Source organism: Enhydra lutris, unplaced genomic scaffold (genome assembly GCF_002288905.1).
Source record: "Enhydra lutris kenyoni isolate GAN:26980312 unplaced genomic scaffold, ASM228890v2 scaffoldscaffold16, whole genome shotgun sequence".
NCBI lineage: Eukaryota > Metazoa > Chordata > Mammalia > Carnivora > Mustelidae > Enhydra > Enhydra lutris.
Window position 1 is genome coordinate 4393734 of NW_019154100.1, and position 22908 is coordinate 4416641.

The 22908-nt window shown below is 35.2% G+C and overlaps 1 protein-coding gene across 1 annotated transcript in view; it reads left to right on the plus strand.

Annotated features, from left to right (window-relative positions):
- LOC111147227 (ankyrin repeat and IBR domain containing 1) overlaps positions 1-22908 on the plus strand; it is a 152187-nt gene that overhangs the window by 122970 nt on the left and 6309 nt on the right. The window contains exons 10-17 of the mRNA XM_022503121.1: positions 181-269; positions 7695-7825; positions 14032-14166; positions 15153-15239; positions 15330-15396; positions 17611-17756; positions 18771-18949; positions 19788-19839. Coding sequence (XP_022358829.1) covers positions 181-269; positions 7695-7825; positions 14032-14166; positions 15153-15239; positions 15330-15396; positions 17611-17756; positions 18771-18949; positions 19788-19839 — 886 coding nt within the window. The remainder of the gene's footprint in view (positions 1-180; positions 270-7694; positions 7826-14031; positions 14167-15152; positions 15240-15329; positions 15397-17610; positions 17757-18770; positions 18950-19787; positions 19840-22908) is intronic.

Below are 22908 nucleotides of genomic sequence, written 5' to 3' on the forward strand. Positions count from 1 at the left end.
AACAAATTGGACCTGGTGATATCAAGCTCTGGAATCACATTTTCAGTTCCTCTATTGACGTGCTTCTCTCCCTGGTCACTGTGCGTCAGTTTTCTTAACCTTAAAATTTCCATCTGTTTTTTCACCTTGATGTTGATAAAGAGTTTTTTTTAATTGCCTCTTCTATGTTTTCCTCCTTAGGGAGTGCCTTGGCGAAGCACATGAGCCTTGTGACTGCCAAACATGGAAAAATTGGCTACAAAAAATAACTGAAATGAAACCAGAAGAACGTAAGGGGAATCTTAGATAGCTATACTATATTATATTATACTATATATATGTTCTAACAGCATTCAAAAGATAATGTGGCCCTATTACTTAAAGTCTTCATTAAGTAAGTTTTCAAGTTCATTAATGCTATAGCTCTCCAGTTTAACGTTACACCTCTAACTAACACTCTTTTGGACATCACAAGGTTTTTCACTGGGGAATCACAGACAGGTTCCATGTTTCTAACTGACTGTTTTAAGTTAAGATAAACAGGGTAAACACAGGTCACATTGAAGCCCTTCTCCCACAACCACTGCCCTTTATCCTGGGGTGGACCAACTAGCCTTTTTGTACCTCAAGGGAAGAAATGTATAAACTGTAATGAGAGGAAGCGTCTTACTTCCCTAGAAACTTCCAGTGGATGATAAGTTAATTTCTTGGCATTGGCATTGTGTGGCTCTGTAGATTTACTTACTTTAAATAGCATGTCTAACTCTTTTTACTATATATATTCTACAGAAATGCTATGAAATTGGTGTTAGTAATCCCATTTTGTAGATGAAGTAATTAATACTTAGATTAGATTGAGTGACATCAGGGACAGGGCATGTGCCTGGAAACAATGGGTTTTAATTAGCCTTTCTAATAGCAATTCCTGCATTTAACAAGTAAATATATCTGCTTTGCAATTATTTTTCACCCCCTGGAGTGTTTTATGACAGCTGTTTTCTTCCAAAATAATATAAAAATTAATTTCATTTTTTCCCTTTTGTATAATGGAGTTAGTTTGTGGTATAACAAATCAGGATTAAGACTCCACTCAGTGATTCTGCACTTAATGTGAACAAAGCACGTGATGATGATGCCAGCCTTCAGAAAGTACATAAACAGAAGGGAAGCCATCAGATCATTACCATATCATACGATAACTAATATAGTTGGGTAGAGGTAACAGTACAAAAACAAGAAAACTAAGTCAGATTGGGAAAACAGGAGGACTAAATCAGGTTGGGCAGGGGGGTGTCATAGAATCTTCCTGAAGGCAGTGAGATAGGAATTGGGTTTTAGCGTACCTGCAGAGGCAGGGGTGTGGTAGGTATTCCTGTCAGCAGCTCAAGTGATGCTGGGAGAGCCTGGCTGACAGCTCTGAGACCCTACAGGCTTGTACTATATCAGGCAATATACCATTGCCCAAGAACTGGTCATTAGCATTTTATATTCACGAGATTCATTTTGTACACTGACTCAGGGTTATTCAAATCCATGAAGAATAGAATACTATGTAAACCAAAATATCAGTTTATTAATTGATAATGAGGGGGATTCCTTTCACATGATGAGAAGGCTTATGTCCCTTATCCAGAAGCAAAAGAAAATGGATAATCTTAGGATATTTTGTAGGGAGACCTGATTAAATATTCTTGCCCTGTACATTCCTCATTCAACCAACAAATATTTTTTTGAGTGCCTGCTGTGTGCTAGGAACTTCCCAAATTAAAAACACCGGTATGGATTGTTCTTGTTCCCCAGGTGCATTGTCTCTTGAATGCCAGATATAGCTTGCCATTGCTCCCCTGACACCCACACATTTTCCCTGTTCTCATATGTATGGGTCTGTGTATATGTGCGAGTTCCATAAACAGATTAATACTATTACCCTGCAACACCTTTAAACATGACAAGACCATTGGATTTTGCTTTCTTTTTTTGCTTCTGGCACCAAGAAATATCTATATTTCTATTAGATATGGTTGGCTATCACTCACCTACCTACATTTCTTTATACCTTTATATGAAGCTCAACATTAAGGTCCATGGGAGAAATTGCAAGAGATGAGGCTGGAAAGGCAGGTGTTGCCAGATTTTGAGGATTTTTGCCAAATTGTCTAAAGTTAATCTTATTAACAGAATAAGCTATCTGGTGCATTTTTTTAAGTAGGAAAGTGGCCTTGTCTGAGGATTTTTATGAAGATAACCGATGACTGGGCGGGTGAGACTGAAGGACAGAAAGATCAAAATATGGAGGTGAATTTTTAGTTTTGAGTCAAAGGATGAATGATTGGCCAATGTAGGAAATGCAGATATGAGAGTAACTTTTGGGGAAAAATCAATTATTTGTTGTGGACATTGTGAACTTTGATGTACTTGTAGGACATATATGTGGAGTTGTGCAGTGGGATTTTAGGAGTGCTTGTCTGCAGCTCAGAAGAGATGCTGAGAAAACTTAGGAATAACTTGTTGCATTTAAGTGGTCTCTGTGTTATTTATGTAACATTTATTGAGTGCTACTTTATATTAGAATATGGAAATAAGGTGCTGTCTACATTCTTGAAGTTTACATTTTAGAGATGAAGACAACGATATACAAAACTAAGAAAAAGAAGTATTACTAATACTGTGAAAGAACAGCATACCCGTAGTATATTGTTGAGGGAGGGGAGAGATCAAAGAGAAGAAGAGTTTTCTCTCATCTTTCTCTCATCTGCCTTCTCATGAGAGGGTAAGGAAAATCATTGTGAAAGAATTGGTGCACAAGCCCCATCTTGAAAGCTGATCGATGTTTTTCACATAGACTGTAACAGGAAGGGCATTTGGGCTTCAGGTGAAGGAGACCTGTGAAATAGCATGGCATGTTCAGGGATGCAGATCCTGTAGTACAACCAGCACAAAGGGAAGTGCACTGTGAGATGAGACCGCATAGGCAGATGTCCCAATCAGGTGTCAGGACAGGGCGGGTTTCTCTGGGCTGCTGGGAGGTCTGACTTCATCCTGAGACACTGAAAAGCAGTTCTGAGTAGGAGAGTAAGAATTGAAGGTGCTGACTTATTCAGGTGAAAGTGTGGGTGATGAGTAGAGACTGTTGAGAGACAAGTAAGAATGTTGTTTCTTAAAACACTTCAGAATGTCCAGGTGAGAGGATAATGAGGGTTTGAACAAGACAGGGACAATGCAGACAGGAGAAGAGAGGTATACACAGGAGAGTTAAGATGATGCAGTTAATATATTAAGTTATAAATCTCATGTACTGACCAACTGCCTAGAGTGTTAACTCACCACCAGAAATACAATATACAATATACAAAATACAATATATGGTTTATTAATTCTTGAGCAGAAAATGGCCGTAAGTGTCCAATTTAAGATATGAGGCAAACTTTTTTTTAAGATTTTTATTTATTTATTTATTTGACAGAAAAAGAGAGATCACAAGTAGGCAGAGAGGCAGGCAGAGAGAGAGAGGAAGCAGGCTCCCTGCTGAGCAGAGAGCCCAATGCAGGGCTTGATCCAGGGACCCTGGGACCATGACCTGAGCCAAAGGCAGAGGCTTAACTCACTGAGCCACCCAGGCGCCCTAAAGCAAACATTTTGAAACAGGTGTTTTTACTTATCTTACCATTGTAAAATTGATCATTTGTTTCATACCCACGAATAAGTTTTTACTAGGGCAAAAGAAAGAGGATGAACTGGCTAGTAAGTACAGATGATCACTAAAACTGTGACAAAATATCCTTACATATGGCCATGATCCTGATAATGAGGACAGAAGAGAAATAGAAGAACTAGAAAATGGTATATATGGTGTATACACAGTTACTTCTGGTGGCCAGAGACAGGGAGACCTCAAATGAAAAACAAGATTTCCTCAAAGAGTCCCAAATGGGGTTTTAATTCAGAAAGACAGAGGAACTTGAGAAAATTGAATAGAAGATAAGAGACTGAGAACAACTCAAAAGTTGTCTACCAAAGAAGGACCAAAGCCAAGACTACAGAGAAAGTTCCCAGTTGCTGAGAAAAACCTAGGAGTTTTCTCATTGTCTTCCACACAGAAGTGTGATGATCAGCTGACTGCTACTAATGGCCCCTTAAGTTTATGAAATTTAGGATGAGGCTTAAAGCAAGTAATACTAGGCCAACTGCAAGTCTTAAGCAGAACTCATCATTAAATACAAAAAAATAATATTCTAAGAAAGAAAAGTATGATTTAATGCTGTATTATTTACATATTAATTTGGGTCATGGTTACATATATATTTTTGGCATAAGCATTTTCTTTCTTTTTTTTTTTTTTAAGATTTTATTTATTTATTTGACAGACAGAGATCACAAGTAGGCAGAGAGGCAGGCAGAGAGAGAGGAAGGGAAGCAGGCTCCCTGCTGAGCAGAGAGCCCGATGCAGGACTCGATCCCAGGACCCTGGGATCATGACCTGAGCTGAAGGCAGCGGCTTAACCCACTGAGCCACCCAGGCGCCCGGCATAAGCATTTTCAACTGAACTTGTCAATTCATAAGATCATTTTCTACTTTATGCCTAGTTTTCCAAAGTCTTTGAATTATGAGACTCAAAATGAGTGACAAAATCTAATTAATGAGAAAAAATTGTAAAATATTGTTGTAAAATATACTAAGATTTGTTCAAAGAGTTCCATGTAAAGATTCAAATACTATTTTTCAGCACTGAAACTGCCTCTTTTATGCCTAGTCAGACAAAAAGAGGGAGTGATTATATTTTCTGTGAAACAGTGGTAATTTATAAAAATTTTGAGACCAGTTTTTCCATAGTACGTGATAAATGGTTATTGAGTGGAATTCAAATAGTCTTCTTAAGAAGTCAGTCTTTTAAAATCAACTTTGTTTTGGGCAACGCTGTCAGGATGCTTCTCACTCCTAAGAGCGTTTTCTGTATCCTTGTTTAATAAACTTCTGTCGCTTTACTCTAAATCAATCAATCAATCAATAATAAATAAAATCAACTTTTTTACATACATATTGACTCTTAGTAGATCTTAGATTGTTATGCTCTAATACTTGATTAAATGAACTTAATATTTCTTACAAAGAGACATAAGCACACTAGATTACTGAAGAAAGATCAGGATACAATAGACATGTAACTGAAGTCATGGCAAGAGGCTGGAACTCAGTAAGCATGAAGAAAACTCACCAGGTAGACTGAAGGGGGAGATAGGGTAATGCAGGTATGAAGCAAAGTGTATATAAAAGGCAGATGTGTGAAATGACCGTGTTCAGAGAACTAGAAAGAAAGGCATTTTTTCCAGTACAAGTTTTTGTCTTAATAATGGTAAAAAATAGTAATAATAGCAATAGTTATTTCCTGAACACGATTTACTTTATATAGTCCTCTAGAATGCAATTAGGAACTAGCATTCTCTCTGAGGGTGGGAGAAAAAACTGTTATGTTGCAAGTCACACAAGCTGCTTTGTTTTAATGGCTTTGTGCTTTATTTATTATAACAATGGACAATAAAGGTCATAAGAATATGTTAGAGCCTCTGAGCTAAAAATAATGTTGATGCTAAAGGATGGAGACAGGCCAGTACTTTAGAAAAAAAAAAAAATTAGACATTGTACTTAATGATTAGGTTTTAAAGCAGTACCCTCTCTAAATGGCATTACCTCCACAGCTTGACCTGATTAGCCATAAGCATAGTAAGTTCCTCCTGAAACTCCTGTTCTCCACCAAATTAACTGAAAATTCTCTGTAGCAACACCCTTGTCAAGACCATCTTCTATCAAGTGGGTTTAGAACTGAGGTGGGTCTGATCACTTCTTTGCTGCTGTTGTTTCTCTTTGCTATGTGGAATTGAAAACCCATGCTTCCCAGTCCACCAGTAGCTCCCATTCTATTGTTGAACAGACTTAAGTGGGCAGGCACCTTGGGATTCTTTGTGGCAAGATAGCCCCACTCCCACAGTGGTAGGCCCCATCAGAGGGATGCTCCTAGTGCTCAGCTCTTGCACTTCATATACTGAGCCACTTCCCAGGGGTCAGTCAACCCAGTCGTTTGTCTCCCTTCCCTCTCCAGGGTTGGGTCACATTTGCTTTTAAACTTCAAAACTGAAGGAGTCTGATTTCTTACTTGCTTTTAACAGTAGTGCTAACTCCTTGCCCTACCCTTTTGAGAGTGTCTGCATGTAATCAAGGCCTCGATTGGATAGGCCATTTTCAATGATTTCAAAGTAATATTTGGACATCTCTTTCAGAAAAGAAAAGGTAGAGCTTCTCTGTTCACTTAGAGCTAGAAAACAAAACAAATTTGATTGCTGACAAGGAGGGAGAAAGTTTTTTATTTGTGCCTCTTGAACTCTCTCTAGTCCCCAACTCTTTCCACTTGGGGTGCTAGTTGGGGTGCTAGTTGGTTATAGAATATAAAATATAAGATTTAGAATATTTTAAAACCATGATATTCCTTAAGACTGCAGATCTCAAATCAAAATAGAATAAATTGAATTTAAGATGAAGAATATAAGATTGGCATGGGAATAGAAGGAGGGAGAATCTTGCCAGGTACACAGTGGTCTAATTATGAAGGGCTTGGTATTTTTTGCAAAAACAATTTGATTCTGTCTTACAGTCATTGGAGAGCATCTAAAAGATTTCAAGGAGATAAGTATTTCTCAAAGATCACTATGTAGGCAGTATAGTGGAAGTTGGAGGCAGAAGGAGCTGAGGAGATAGGTTGGTTTTTTAATTGTCTAGGCAGGAGGTAAGGAGATCCCTAGGTAAAACAATAAGAAGTAGTAGAAATGGGGAGGAGACAGATAAGAAAGAGAAGTAGAAACTCTGGAAGGCAGCAGCTGAGGAAGAAAGGAGGGTATCCAAGATCATGCTCTTCCTGGATTGATTCTGAGTAGATGATCATATCATTTACCAGGACAGGAAATAGAGAAAGGGGCAGTAATAGAAGAAATGATTAGTTTTAGTTTTAGACATGTTACTTTGGATTTGTTTTTAGTTTATCTGAAATAATCATGGGTAAAAAAAGAAAGATACTGATATTTCAATATAATTTTTGTGTTTTTTACTATGGTGAAGAGTATCTGTTCATTATGTTTGCAACTGACCCATTTAAGAAATTCTTGTCTAAAATTACCATTTTTTTCTATCATTCTCTTTGATGCAATAGTTCTTTTAAACAGACAATAATATCGGGCGCCTGGGTGGCTCAGTGGGTTAAAGCCTCTGCCTTCGGCTCAGGTCATGATCCCAGAGTCCTGGGATCGAGCCCCACATCAGGCTCTCTGCTCAGCGGGGAACCTGCTTTCTCCTCTCTCTCTCTCTGCCTGCCTCTCTGCCTACTTGTGATCTCTCTCTGTCAAAAAAATAAAATAAAATAAACAGACAATAATATATTGCTTTTTGTTAAGTTTAGTTCTTTCCTTCCCCAGTTTATTTGGATAAAACTTTAGAGAAAAATCTCCTTTAAATCAGATTTCATAAACAGAACTTTTGGAATACAGCCCCTTCTCCTATCATCATGCTATTCAAAATGAAGCATTTTAAAAACTTGGCCATATAGCCTAAGAGGAAAATAAATGTATGGTTAAGATTGAGAGTCTACAAAAAAAAACTTTGAGGGGGCAGGGTTCCCTCTGAAGTTATACAGTAAATCATGTGTTTTGTGTTTGTGCTTAATATCCCAAAGTTGTAGGAGTTAGTGAAGCTTATGAAGATGCTGCCAACTGTCTCTGGCTGTTGACTAACTCTAAGCCTTGTGCTAACTGTAAGTCTCCCATACAGAAGAATGAGGGATGCAATCACATGCAGTGTGCTAAGGTAAGAAGTTAAAGAGGATTTTGCATGCTTTGCAGTTAGAATCTGAATTTGACTGTTAATCCAAAAAAACAAGCATAAAACTGTTGCTGGGTTTCAGATGGATCCTAGGAGATTACATTCTATATTCTTTGTTGAATAATGTAAGTATGGCTTTATACTGCTACATTTTACACTCAAAATGAATGTTAAAAATAGATTAAGGATTCAGTGGTATTTGGTCTGAAGGTGAGAAATGCCTGAATCACTTCCCTGCTGATCTCCCCTAGTGAGGATCCTGAAATCTTACCTGCTGATCAACAAACCCCTCCCCACCCCTGCTCAGTAAGAATTCTGAGAGAGTTTTGTCTATGTATAAATAATAATATTAAGGGGCACCTGGGTGGCTCAGTGGGTTAAGCCTCTGCCTTTGGCTCAGGTTATGATGCCAGGGTCCTGGAATCGAGCCCCACATCAGGCTCTCTGCTCAGCAGGGAGCCTGCTTCCTCCTCTCTCTCTGTGATCTCTGTCTGTCAAATAAATAAATTTTTTTTAAAAAGCTTTAAAAAAAAGAACTTAAAAAATAATAATATTAAATGATAAAGTGCTATTTTATATGAGATCTCTTTCAAAGCTGGCTTTCAAGCACACAGCTTAGATTCAAGGCCCACATCAAGCCCCAGGCAGTTCCCCTAAGTCTACATCTAAATGTTGGTGTCTGTGAATAGGTGGCTATGTAATATAAGTACCCAAAACAATGGACAGACTTAGGGCTCCTAATGAAATCACAGTTAAATAAGTAATCATTCATTACTGTATTGAAAATGCCAACAAAGATCTTCTTGATCAAAACATAATTAATGCAAATAATTACTTTTGGAAGGCTACCCTCCTGGTTTAGTTGCATATTTAAAACAAATACTCTGGAATTAGGTTAGTAAATATTGCATTAATCCAAGCCTACATTTATGAACATTTTTGTTTTAAAATTATAATGATATTCCAGTTTTTTTTCTTTTTCAGTGGAAGTTCCATGTATATAAAAAATAATTACTTAAAGTTGAAAGAACAATGTAACTTTTTTTTTTTAAGATTTTATTTATTTATTTATTTGACAGAGAGCTTGAGAGAGCAGAAGCAGGGGGAGCAGCAGAGGGAGAAGCAGGCTCCATGCTGAGCAGGAAGCCCAATGTGGGGCTCGATCCCAGAATCCAGGGATCATAACTTGAACTGAAGGCAGATGCTTAACCAACTGAGCCACCCAGGCACCCCATAATGTAACTTTTAATTTACAATGGGAAAGAAACACAAATAGTTAAGAAGATTCCAATAACATATGTCAATATTTTCTAAGTATTATTTGATTTTTAATGTTAAAGCTAATGACAATTATCATTATTACATTTAAAAAATAGCAGTTACCAGATCATCTTTATAAGCCTATTATTACTATAAAATTAACATAAATAATTTAGCTTACTGAGACAGTAATGATTTCCTAAGAGGTAAGAAGAAAAATATAGTATAGTGTTGTGAGCAAAATGCTCAAAGGTGCTTACTAGTTCAGCTGATCAGGCCAAAAATACTATATTTGTGATCTTATCTCGAACATCCATTATTAATTTTTTCTTGGAAAATCTGATATAGACTGTATAGATGTGTAAAGAAATACAGATTGACAATAAAAATCAGTCATTGGGCTACTAATAAGAAAGCAAGATCTAGTTATCCATTTACCTTTATTAACTTCAAAGCACCTACCAGTATTAAGCAGTTGATAAATATGTATTGAGTGATGAATATTTTTATGAATTTATCAGGCTTATGATATGAGATAATTTATATTAAACAGATTTTGCTTGAGCTTCTTTTGCATTTAAAAGAAACATTTATGGGGCACCTGGGGGGCTCAGTCGTTAAGCATCTGCCTGCGGCTCAGGTCCTGATCCTGGGGTCCTGGGATCGAGTTCCACATCGGGCTCCCTGCTCAGCGGGATGCCTGCTTCTCCCTCTTCCAACTCCCACTGCTTGTGTTCGCTCTCTTGCTCTCTCTCTCTCTATCAATCAATAAATAAAATCTTTTAAAAAAAAAAAAGAAAAAAGAAAGAAACATTTACTTTCACACTATGGAAATATAGTCTTATCTAATATACCATCTGAAGTATTTGCATTGCACAAAAGAAACTAGCAAGTAATTTTTAGGACATAGAAGAAAGACAAATATGACAAGAAAGCAATAACCTTGCTACGAAAATTTTTCATAGATTTAGAATTTTTTTTTAATGCAAAGGTAGAACAGCAGAGCATATGTAATTGAATCCATGCTCTAACACAATGACTAGATCATAAGATACTTTTATTACTGCCAAAATGTTATGATTCAATAGTTTTTACTTTCTGGAATCAAATTGTTAAACATTTTAGAAGAATGACAAATTTGGCCTTATAAAAATAGTTTTATTTTAAAAAACACTATTCATTTCCCTTTAGGTACTTTTCAGGAAACTATTTAAATTTTACATTCTTACACATTTTAAATCACTTACAGTAATTTTCTTCATCTGACTCTGTAAAACGATATACTGCAACTAAAAACTAAAAGTTAACTAAAGTTCTGTATTCTTTTTCTTACCATAGAATATAAAATTTGGCTCTTTTGTAGAAAGTTCTGCCACTAATTTTGAGACATCAGTGGAGCTGTACTGAAGGGTACTTGTATCAAATCAGGCACAAAGTTTGCTTATACCAAGCATAAGAACTTGCATACTCTTAGAACCATGATATCTAGAATGTATTGTGTAAGTACCTGTTAGGGTAGGGCTAATGAGGACACAGACTTTAATTTAATTCTCTGTCCATGACCTCTTAGGTAGAGAAAAAAATTAATAAAGATATAGAAGACTTAATATAGTTATTAAGATATTTCTGATTGCTATATATTCAGACTTAGTATCCTAAAAATATGTTTTACACCATGTTTGTAAGTATCCGTGGAGCATTAGCAAAAAATTTGACTATTGAGTATCAAAGAAAATCTCAGTAATACTGCAGAAAATAGAAATGGTAATAGCAACATTCTCTGATAATAATGGAATAACATAGAAATTAATAATAAAGTTATAAAAGCCCTTTTCATTTGGAAATTTCAGATCTCTCAAATAACTCTTGAGTTAAAGGAAATAAAAGTGGGAATTGAAGAACTTCTAGAAAACTAGGATAATGGAAATACTACTTTATCAGAACCTGAGCACCAGTATCTAAAACAATGCTCAGAAATGTGCATGTCCTCATTAAAACAAAGCAAAATAAGGAATGAGTTAAGGATATGACTCAAAAAATTAGAAAAACAGAATAAACTTGAAGAACACCACGAGGAAGGATTTTTTTTTTTTTTTAAAGATTTTATTTATTTGACAGAGAGGGCGAGAGATCACAAGCAGGGTGAGCCACAGGCGGAGGGAGGGGAGAAGCAGCTCCCTGCTGAGCAGGGAGTCCGATGTGGGGCTCGATCCCAGGACCCTGGGCTTTTGATCTGAGCTAAAGGCAGACACTCAACTGACTGACTCACCCAGATGCCCGGGAGGATCTTTTTTTAAAGCAGGTATCAGTTGAGTTGAAAACTGAAAAACCATATAACTAATAAATCCAAAACAGTGTTTTTTTGGAGAAAAAAGTAAGATAAACCACGAAACTTAAATGTAAGAAAAAGTGGAGATGAGGTAGTTCAGATGCACAATATAAAAATTAAGGGGACTAGTCAATAAATAAAGCAAACAAATGATAATAGATAATTTTGCCAAATTCTTACAGATAAATTTGAACTTGGATTCGAAATGGATAGATTTCCTAAGAACATAAAATTTATTAAAACTGACCCTAGAAGAAATATCCAAATAAACTTATTTCCATAGAAGATAGTTTTTCAGCAATCTCCCCCCCACTTTAAAGCAATAGGCCCTAACAGTTTCACAATAGAATTTCATCAAACCTTTAAAGAATAGGTAATTCTAATATGACTTAAACTGTTTCTGGGAGTTTTTAAGAGAAAGAGAGAGAGAGAGAGAAAGCAAGTTAGCTTTCAAATTATTAAAAGGGAGTAGAATCTTGATATTAGCACTTAATAAGATTATAAAAATGAAGTGAAAATTATAGATCAGTCTTACTTATGAATAGTAATGCATAAATCCTAAATAAGATATTGGGTGGTGGGGAAGCCACAGATCTTAGCACATATAATCCAACAAGAATACATTTAAAGAATGATTATCAATTTTTAAAAAATTTTAATACACAAAAAGTAATTGACCATGTGTTTATTTCAGGAATACAAGAATAATTCAATATTTAAAAAGCTATTGCGGTACCTCATCTTATTAGTAGATCCAAAGAAGAATCATATGGATGTTCTATAGTTGCTAAAAAGGCATTTGACAAAAAACCAACAACCATTCTTTATTAAAAACTCAAAGAAGAAAGAATAGATGGACTCTTCCTTAGTATGATAAAAATGAATCTAGTTCAGTGCAGAAGTTACTATGATATTTAGTGAGAAATCTAGAGGTACTCTCACTAAAATCAAGAACAAGATAAGGATACTCTCAATCATAAATATTGTTAACATGAGACTGGAGATAACCAGTCAGCATATTTAGATAATAGGAAGAAATTAAAGATTTAAAAATTAGAAATGAAGTAATAAAATTATTTTTTTGCAGATAGCATGTTTATATACCTAGAAAACCCACAAGAATCAGTTTAAAAACTGACAACAAAATTCAGTTAATTAGCAGAATACAAAATTAATGTGCAGAAGGCAGTAGCCTTCATTTATACCAAAAATATCCAGACAAAATATGTACTGAAAGGAAAGATCTCATTTATCTAGAAAGAAACTTAAGAAGTATACAAAATGTATATGAAGAAAATTTTAAGACCCCTATCTGTAGAACACAAAAGATGACAAACAAATGGAAAGGTAACAAAGTTGTTAGATAGAAAGTTTCCAAAGAAAATACCAGCAGTTTTTGTTTCTGCATCTAGATAAGCTAATTCAAAAGTTCACATGGAAAAACAAAGCAAAAATAGCTAGGAAAACTCTGAAAAAGAACAGTGAGGAAGAACTATCCTTGTCAAATAGTAAGCCTGTCGTTAAGGCTCAGTAATTAAAATAGCATGGTGCTGGCATATGAATCTAGAGATTAATGAAACTATAATAAAAAGCCCAGAAAATAGAAATATGTGGGAATTTAGTATATGGTAAAGGAGGATCTCCAGCAGTGGAGAAACATGGACTGTTCAATAAATATGATTGAGACAACTGGCAGCTGTGTGGAAAAAAATAAAGTTTAATTCATACTGTATACTGTATACCCAGATAAATTCTGAACAGCTCAAATATTTAAATGTTTAAAAAACAAACAAACATGGGGCGCCTGGGTGGCTCAGTTGGTTACTCAACTGCGTTTGGCTCGGGTCATGATCCCACAATCCCGGGATCGAGTCCCGCGTTGGGCTCCCAGCTCCATGGGGAGTCTGCTTCTCCCTCTGACCTTCTCCCCTCTCATTCTCTTGCTCACTCTCTCTCTCTCTCTCTCAAATAAATAAATAAAATCTTAAAAAAAAAAAATACATAAAAGTACCAGAAGACAGACTTGAAATGGGAAGATCCCTCTGACCCAAGATCCATAAACATTAAAAAAAATCTATTTTCCTACTATAAAGATCATATTTTTGGCATTATTGGCCAATTATGATAGTAAAGCAAAATTTTCTTAAAAATAAGACAGATTTTATATCAGTCTTTCTACTTAGAAACTTTTCAAACTTGTTCCATTAAAGTCATTAGAAAAACTTCTCATGAAGACTGGTGAAGCTTTACGTACCAAAGTAAGATTGCCATGCACTTGAAAATGAAACATTGTCAGTATTTGTCTTTATTATTGGGAAAGAATAGCCTATTGATATTCTTAAAGATTCCTTGATATTCCTTCATAATATTATGATTTACATTTTAATTTATCCTTACAAGCGGTCATTTTAAACTATCCCCACATCTTTCTGTAGTGCAGGTAAGGTATCTAGAGGAAACATGAAAAAGACGGGATATCTTTAAGATCTGTTCCTGGTCACACAGGCAGAATTGCTGGATCACTACAAAGTAGTTGACTAGAAGTCAGAAAATAATTTGCATGTTAACACAGGGCGGTTTGCATATATGTTTTCTTTTGAAGTGCAAGTATGACTTTTGCTGGATTTGCCTAGAAGAATGGAAAAAGCATAGTTCTTCCACAGGAGGTTATTACAGATGTACTCGCTATGAAGTCATTCAGCATGTGGAGGAGCAATCCAAGGAAATGACTGTGGAGGTAAAAAGAACTGTTAAATCAAGGCCTCTGGCTAAGCCACTTAATTACTTTGGGAGTATTTTGCATGTCTTCTTGTCCTATCTTTGTCATAATGAGGCATTAAATTGAATACACTTTATTTTTTTTCCTCCCACCCCCCCCATTGAATACACTTTAGAGTAGCTTTAATTTAAATAAAATAGGGCTGTCAACTTGAGAGCTTTCTTTGTTTAACTTTCCTTTTTTTACTTTAAGGATAAAGTCTTATATATCCTTATCTCTATAATGACTTAAAAATTTTAACATTAATATCAAAAACACAGTATTATGTTACAATATATAAGTCTCTTAGTCTGCTTGGCTGCCATAACAAAACACCATAGACTGAGTGGCTTAAACAACAGAAATGTATTTCTCACAGTTCTGGAGCCTAAGAAGTCCAAGATCAAGATTCCTGCCAATTCAGCTTCTGGTGATGACTCTCTTCCTGGCTTGCAGAGGGCTGGCTGTCTTTTGCTATGCTCACATGATAGGGAGAGAGAGAGCACTGGTGTCTCTTCCTTTTCTTAAAAGAGCAATAATTCGACTGGGTTAGGGCCACACCCCGATGACTTTATGTAACCTTTATCACTTCATAGACCCTATCTTCAAATCCAGTCATTCATATTGGGGGTTAGGGCTTCAACATGAATTTTGGGCAGATACAGTTCAGTCCGTAACAATAAGCAATATAATAAAACATCGAAGATCTGATAAATGTAGGACTTGAGAGGCATATTTGCTCTATGGTCTGGGATCATGGATTTAGTGATTTATCATAGAGAATACAAATGCAGGACTTTGTTCTGGTAGCCTTAAAAATGTACTGGTTTTTTTTTTTCCTCAAAATAATGAAATCTGTATACACAACTACCTATGACTAATAAAAATTTTAAGTGACAAAAAGTCCCCAATTTAATAGCTAGTACTTTATTTATAAAAGTCATTTATGGACTTTTGTTTCCTAGGCTGAGAAAAAACACAGACGATTTCAGGAACTTGACAGATTTATGCACTACTACACAAGATTTAAAAACCATGAGCATAGCTATCAGGTATGTCCCAAATCATTTCAAATGCTCTGAATGATACTGTTGTGAATAAAGAAAGAAAATTTTATAAATTATTTATTTCTATTCCTTTAGTTAGAACAACGCCTTCTTAAAACAGCCAAAGAAAAAATGGAGCAATTGAGTAGAGCTCTCAAAGAAAGTAAGTTATAAGTGGTATGTGTGATAATTAATATAAAATAGCCTTCCATGCTTAAGTCACTTAATTGGTAGGAGGTTAAGGCCCTTCGGGGAATACATTATTATCTGCATTGTTCATTCTGGTATTGCTTGGAGTTCTCTGAAGCCCAGAGTGCAGCTTAGCATTTGAGGCCTCTGTAATTAGATTTTCTACCCAGCTTATCTCATATGCTCCTCTTAATGCAGCCTATCCCGTTAGCAGATAAACACACATCATGGTGTTTTACTCTGTGCCACTGCTGATGGTCTACAGTGTCAGAAACAGTGGGTGAGCCCTAAAAGGCATCCTTGATCCAGTCAAAAGAGCAAGATTCACATGTCACCCAGTTGTAGTGTGACTAAATTCCCAAAGATTCTTGAGAAAATTTAGCAGACTGTTTAACGGAATGGAGGTTAAATATAGTTTTGGGAGAAATCATCTCACTAGTAAATAACAAACATTAGAATCTGAAAGCAAAGACGTGAGATAGGGCTGGTACGGATCCTAAAGTAGAAATTCAGAAAGAATAATTGAGTATTGGTTGCATCATTAAAATATAATATCTCCTAATGACCACACAGAGTATAGGTTCTACCATGTTTGTTTTTAAAAGTCAAATTTTAAAAATAATCATAGTTTATATGTAAAAGGTTTTCAGTGTAAAAATGCAATTGTATTTGCTCCAGTTTGTAAAAGTAAGACCCTTTTCATGCGGGTAATTCCCAATTAAGATAGTAAGCATAAATTAAATAAATTGGAGTAGGTGAAAGTGTTGATAGCAGCTTTGTCTCCTTGTTAATATTAGTTTTTAGACTTTAGGAATGATGTCACTTTACTGCCATTATCAAACTCTTGAAGTACTGTCCAAGGTAAAAATGATAAGAACAGATAGTACAGTTGATCATAGCCGAAAGGCCGAGAAGCAATCCCATAGTAAAAATGGAAAGGAAAAAACCCTCACAGGTTGTATAGTTCTTCAGCAGGGATTTTTGTCTCTTACATCACTAGGTTATCCTTAATGCTTAGAACAGTGCGGGACACATAGTAAACATTCGATAAATATCTGTAGATGTGAATTACTGCTGCTTTTCAAACATCTGGAGGTTCGAGACTGTATAATAAAATATGAAAAAGAAAAGTTATAAGGATTGGAAAGGAAGAAACAAAACTTTACATACTTCTCACACATGTCATAGTGAGGGGTGGGTGGTGTTTTGTTTTGTTTTTCTTTTTTTATATCCTCTTAGTTCAGATCCCTCTGCTAGGGTGGATATTTTGGGATCGTCTATACATCAGTGTGTGTACATACACATGTAATTTCTTTCCACAAGCCTGCAGAATAATCTTACTTTCAAAAGTATTTATGAATCTACACTCTACTCCTTAGTTTCCGTTTATTTGCAGTTAAGGAGAAAGTTAGAATGTTATAATGATACTTGGAGAAGGAACCATCTCAGATATTAAGGCAGTTTCTTCTCCCCTCTTCCTCAGTCTTCTTCCCCTTTCTTTCTCTTCTTGATATATTTACTAGCATTAGTTATCCAGTTGTTCCCCCAGAATGTTGTATCTTTTTTCTTACGGTGTTTTTACAGAAGCATAATTATAATTAGGAGGGAGTTTTTTGTTTTGTTTTGCTTTTTTGGCAAACTCAGCAGGGCATTTGTTTTAATTCTTTTTTTTAAGTGTTTTGTTTTTTTGGTTTTTGGTTTTTGGTTTTTTTTTTTAGTTACCTCTCTACCGAACATGGGGCTCAAACTCATAACCCCAAGATCAAGAGTCACATGCTCTTCCTACTGAGCCAGCTAGGAACCCCTGTTTGTTTTAATTTTTAATCAACAAAGTTTCACTAGAGATAACCTGAAAAACATAGTAAAAAAGAGTTGGCCTAAAGCTAGATTTGTTTAACCAACAGGGTGAACAGAATCCAGAATCAGTGGATGCATTCCTTCATGATTGCCGTCAGTGCTCCTGGGCAACTGCAGTGTGTGCTTCATTTATAAATGCAGACAAGCCACACATGAGTGTTTTGTGTAGGTGTTTAGTCTGGTTCAGATAATTACTATCATACAGTTACTTCAAACAGCTTCTTCAGAGAGATCCTTTGTTGTTTTTTTAAGAAATCTCTGTTGTTTAATTAATTTATAACAGCATATTTGCAAAACAGTTTTTTTTCACTGTGCATGATTTGCTTTATAGCTGAAGGAGGCTGTCCAGATACCACTTTCATTGAAGATGCAGTTCATGTGCTCTTAAAAACTCGACGCATTCTCAAGTGTTCTTATCCATATGGATTTTTCTTAGAACCTAAAAGCACAAAGAAAGAAATTTTTGAACTCATGCAAGTAAGATATCTTTTTAAAATTAAATTTAAATGCAATTATTATAGAAAACGGATTTTTTCCTTTTTCAATGACTTAACTAAGTTTTATCTAATTTGTGTGACTAGAAAACAATTTTGTTTTTGTTTTTAGGATGGTTTTTAAATAAAGGAAAAATGACCAGTAATAAACTGAAATGTTTTTGTATTTAAATTTGCCACTACAGATCTGAGTGAGTTCTGAGCTATGCAGACATTTTCTAACACATTTGTTTGTTTTAAACTGGCTGATGTTGAAATCTAGCCTGATTCTTATTATGTAATTAGAAATTTTGTCTTCAAAGATGAAACAAATCACATTGCATACTAGATGGGAAAGTTGCTATTTACCGGTTTATTTTAAAAGTACAACTGAAAAAGTTACAGTATTTAAAAAACAAAAACACCTAAGCCAACTGACATCACTATAGCTAAACAACTTCATTGTACATTCTTTTTTTTTTTTTTTAATCCACCAGACTTTCTTCCCTTACCACAATTTTCATGTCACCCCTTTGAACTGTCCTCTAGTGAGTTATATCCTACATTTCTTCCAAAAAATGCTCAGTATTAATTTTCTTCGTGAAGCCTTTCAGATCTAACCCCAGATCACGGAGATTTTGCCTTGGCTCAAATTCCTTTAGCATTTCCATATGGTCTGCACTACACAATCATGTATTTGCATGTACAATGCCTTGAAATTTACTCTTTTTTATTTTCACATAGACAAATGATAAATTCCCTGTAGACATCTGGCATACTCACCGTTTATTTGTAATCTTTACCAGCTATGTTGTTATAAATGCCTTTCGAATTTATTTTCCTGAAATGTACAAAATAGACATATATACTAAGCAGTAAGTTATTTTATAATTTGGATTACTTTCTGACTTTAAAAGAGTAAGATTTATGTGAGAAACCAGATAGACAGTGGATTTTCTATTGACTAACCTACTCAGCCTAAAATCCTTCTTTTTTCCTCTCTCTCTTCTTACCATAGACAGACCTAGAAATGGTCACCGAAGACCTTGCCCAAAAAGTCAATAGGCCTTACCTTCGCACACCCCGCCACAAAATTATCAAGGCAGCGTGCCTTGTACAGCAGAAGAGACAAGAATTCCTGGCATCTGTCGCTCGGGGAGTTGCTCCTGCAGACTCACCAGAAGCTCCGAGGCGCAGGTAAAAAGGATGCATGCTATGGAAATCATCCTAGCTCCAGCCACAAACTCTACCAGGTTAATTTTTATCTAACTAGGGTTCATATTCCTGGAAATTACTTATACCTAAAGTACAAAGAGCTAATAAAAGCATGTTAACTTCTTTTGGGGGATTTCCCTGCAGTACTATTTGTGTCTTATATTTTGTTTGTCTTTCTGTAGTTTCTTGGAATACATTAGTCTAGGTTAATTTCACACTTCAGGTGAACTCATAATTCAAAGTACTCTAATGTATCAGTTCAAATATGTAATATATATAGTGATCTGATAGTCATAAGCATCTTATAATGTCAAATTTGGAAGCCTTGCCAACTTGTTATAGTCTTACTTACATTTTTACATAGGAGGTTATGAAAAAATTAGAAATCTGATATTAATAAAGTCATTTAAGTGATTCATATTCATCCATTAAAGAACAGTTAGTTTTGGTTATTTATTTCAGATGCTTACACTACTACTGCCATTATAAATTGAAGCCTATTTTCTTATTCATAATAATTATAGACATTAGAAATTCCTTTGACCCTATTTTTATTACATAAACACTTAAAAATAGAAGGAACCATAAAATATTCTGTTATAGCATGATGATTTTTATTTTTCTACCATTTTACACAAACATAAAGTAATTTAGAACTTGAAAGAATTAAAATATCATTTTAATTATATTCAGTAGTTGATCTACTTTGGTTAAGCACATTCCAAGCAGAGGACTTAAAAGTAATGTTCAGTGGATAAGGGTCTGATTGTACTTTGTAGTGATGATAATAAATCAAATGGTATGTCTGATTTCTTTGTAGCTTTGCTGGTGGAACATGGGATTGGGAATATTTAGGATTTGCATCACCTGAGGTAATTGCTTTGTCGGGGGACAGGGGTTTTGTTTTGTTTTTTTAATTATATTTTTCCTTCATGAAATCCTGCTTGCATTTCCACCTTTATTCTAAATCCTACTGAGATTGTCAGTAGTGGTTTTTGTCTTTTGTATTAAATAAAAATGCCTCAGCAGAATCTACATTTAGTTATTTGTGGTATTGGATTATCATCACATTATTAAATGCTTCCCCCTTATTATTTTTAATTACTGAGCAGTCAGAATTAAGGCCAACTTACAGCATATATTTTGAAACATCACTTCAACTTGGTTAATGAGATACAAATTTTATTTATCAGAAATGTATTATATGGGGCACCTGGGTGGCTCAGAGGCTTAAGCCTTTGCCTTTGGCTTGGGTCATGATCTCAGGGTTCTGGGATCGAGCCCCCCCATCAGGCTCTCTGCTCGGTGGGGAACCTGTTTCCTTTTCTCTCTGACTGCTTCTCTGCCTACTCGTGATCTCTCTGTCAAATAAATAAAAATCTTGGGGAAAAAAAAAGAGAAATGTATTATATATTTGTTGTAATATTATTTCAGTCTGGATCTATAAAGAACCTGCATAGTCTGTTTTTTTAAAGTTACTACAACAGCGTGATTGAATTGATTTATAATCAGTTTCTAAGGTGGAAACTTGACATTAATAATGTTGATGCAGAAAGAAATGCTTCGCTTAGTTCTCTTTCTCTTTAAGATTTTCACCCTCTTCTTGGGTTTTTTTGGTTGTTGTTATTGATAGATTTTAAAATACAAACAGTATTAACTGTTTGAAGTACTAACACTGCAAATAGCAGTTACCACAAATAAAAATAAGATAGTGAAAATCTTAATCACATTGCTGTTTTCTGAGATTTAAATTGCCACTGTCACTGGTGAGTCAGATTGTAAATGGTTTTAGCAGTTCTATTTCTGTCTCTCCTTCTAAAACAGTAGTATATATCTAATGTTTATGTTATAATAACCTTTTAACTTAGTTCTTGGAAGGGAGCAGGACAAACAGTGAAACCTTTGTCATTTACAGTCCATTTGTTATCTCAGCTGAAAGAGAATGAAATTAATTATGATCCAGAAATGACTGTGGCTTATTTAAATCAGATACTTTCTCTTTTCAGCTGCTGAGGATACTTGCAATCACCTTGTGGCCTTTTTTGTATTGGTAGATATATTCAAGAAAATACTGACTTCAAGAAAACCATTTGTGCTTTCAAAAATTTTAAATTCACTTAAATTGCAAAGAGAATTCAATATATTAATGAAATTTCTATTGTAAAAAAAATTATGAACCTTTTCTTTACTTGATCCTATGCTTATTATCCTGTTATAATTACAGCTTTGAGGGTAATATGGAAAATTCTACCTAAAAGCGTGAATAAACAAGCTTCAATTATCAAAAAAAGAGTACTAAAGATTTCAGTACTTCACAGTATAAACACAGTTTAGCTGTATTTGAGGAAAAATAAAGCTTTTACCAGTGTATTCATAGTCATGTATGCATCATCTTGCAGCTCCTAGCTCTGATAGTAACTTTAGGAATCCTAAATATTTGCCCTTGAATATTGAAGGCCTCCTAATGTGACAGACACAGATTCATTTTGTTTAAAAAAAAAAAAAAAAGGCTTGCCACCTCGCATGTGAATATTTATGAATGAAAATATTGAGCTCTTGTTCTCCAGAGATTGAGAATTGTGAAAGTATAACTTCTTTCTTAAATTTATTTTTTATGTGTTAATAAGTTTTATAAGAATTATTTAACTACTTATTTTTAACTATTATTTTTCTCTTCTTTAAAGTCTTTGGCACACGGATACACCAAGCTTTTATGTAAATCTTTTTGGAAGTCTAAAGCATTACCATATAGCGTGAAACTAAAGATCTGCATGCGTGTGACTATCAAGTAACTGCCAAAATAGTATCTTGAAAAATTAGCTCTTTGCCTTCGTATATACTCCGCAGAGAAAAATAATAATGTTATCAAACTCCAATAGGCTTCTTTTTTCAATAAAGTTAATACCATCTTACTCTTTTTTTAATTGAATTGAATGAGTCAGTTACAATCATAATTATTTTGTACTACTTTAAAGGCCGTGGAGCCCAGAGGAAAGACCACGGTGTTCAAGGCCGAAGGACACCTGAGTTCAAGGTTGAGCTTTGTAACTTATTAAAACTTAGGCTGTGTTCTTCCTTAAATTTCTCCTCTTTAAAATGCGGATGATGCTATCTACTTCGTGAAAGTTCCGGAAGGATTAAAGCATCTCTTTAAGTCACTGACAGATTTGGTGCTCAGCAAAAATCTCCTTAATATTCTCTGTAACCTTAGTTAGTACTCTCTAACCATTCGGAGTATACCAGCTAAAGCCTTTTCAAATGTTTTCTTAAAAATCTAGAATTCTGGGGCACCTGGTGTGATCAGGTGAGCATCCCACTCTTGGTTTTTGGCTCAGGTCATCATCTCAGGGTTGTAGGATGGAGCCCCACATGGGGCTCTGCACTGAGCAGGGAGTCTACTTGGACTCTCCCTCTCCCTCTATGATTCCCCCTCATGCACGCACTTCTCTCTCTCTCTCTCTCTCAAATAAATAAATAAATATTTTTTAAAAATCTAGGAATTCTTAGGAATTTTCAGATAAATTTAATTTTATGAGATCAAATTTTTAAGCCTGTTGCATCATGAGAGAATGCTATTGAGTTTTCTGTCAGAATAGTTATAAATAAATCAAGTTTCCTTTATAGTTGTTTTTAAACCAAATTTTAATTTTCTTAAATTGGGAGTATGTATATTCTGTGGTCAGTAATAGTTCATTTAATTCAGAATAACTTTTTGTACCACCATCAACTGTACAAAGTAAACAAATTCTCCTTAAAAATAAACCTTGAGAGGCATCTGGGTGACTCAGTCAGTTAAGCGTCTGACTCTTGGTTTTCACTCAGGTCATGATCTTGGGGTTGTGACATTGAGCCCCAAGTTAGGCTTACATTCAACATGGAGTCTACTTGAGATTCTCTCTCCCTCTCCCTCCCCCTCCATTCCTCCCTGCTCACATCCTCTC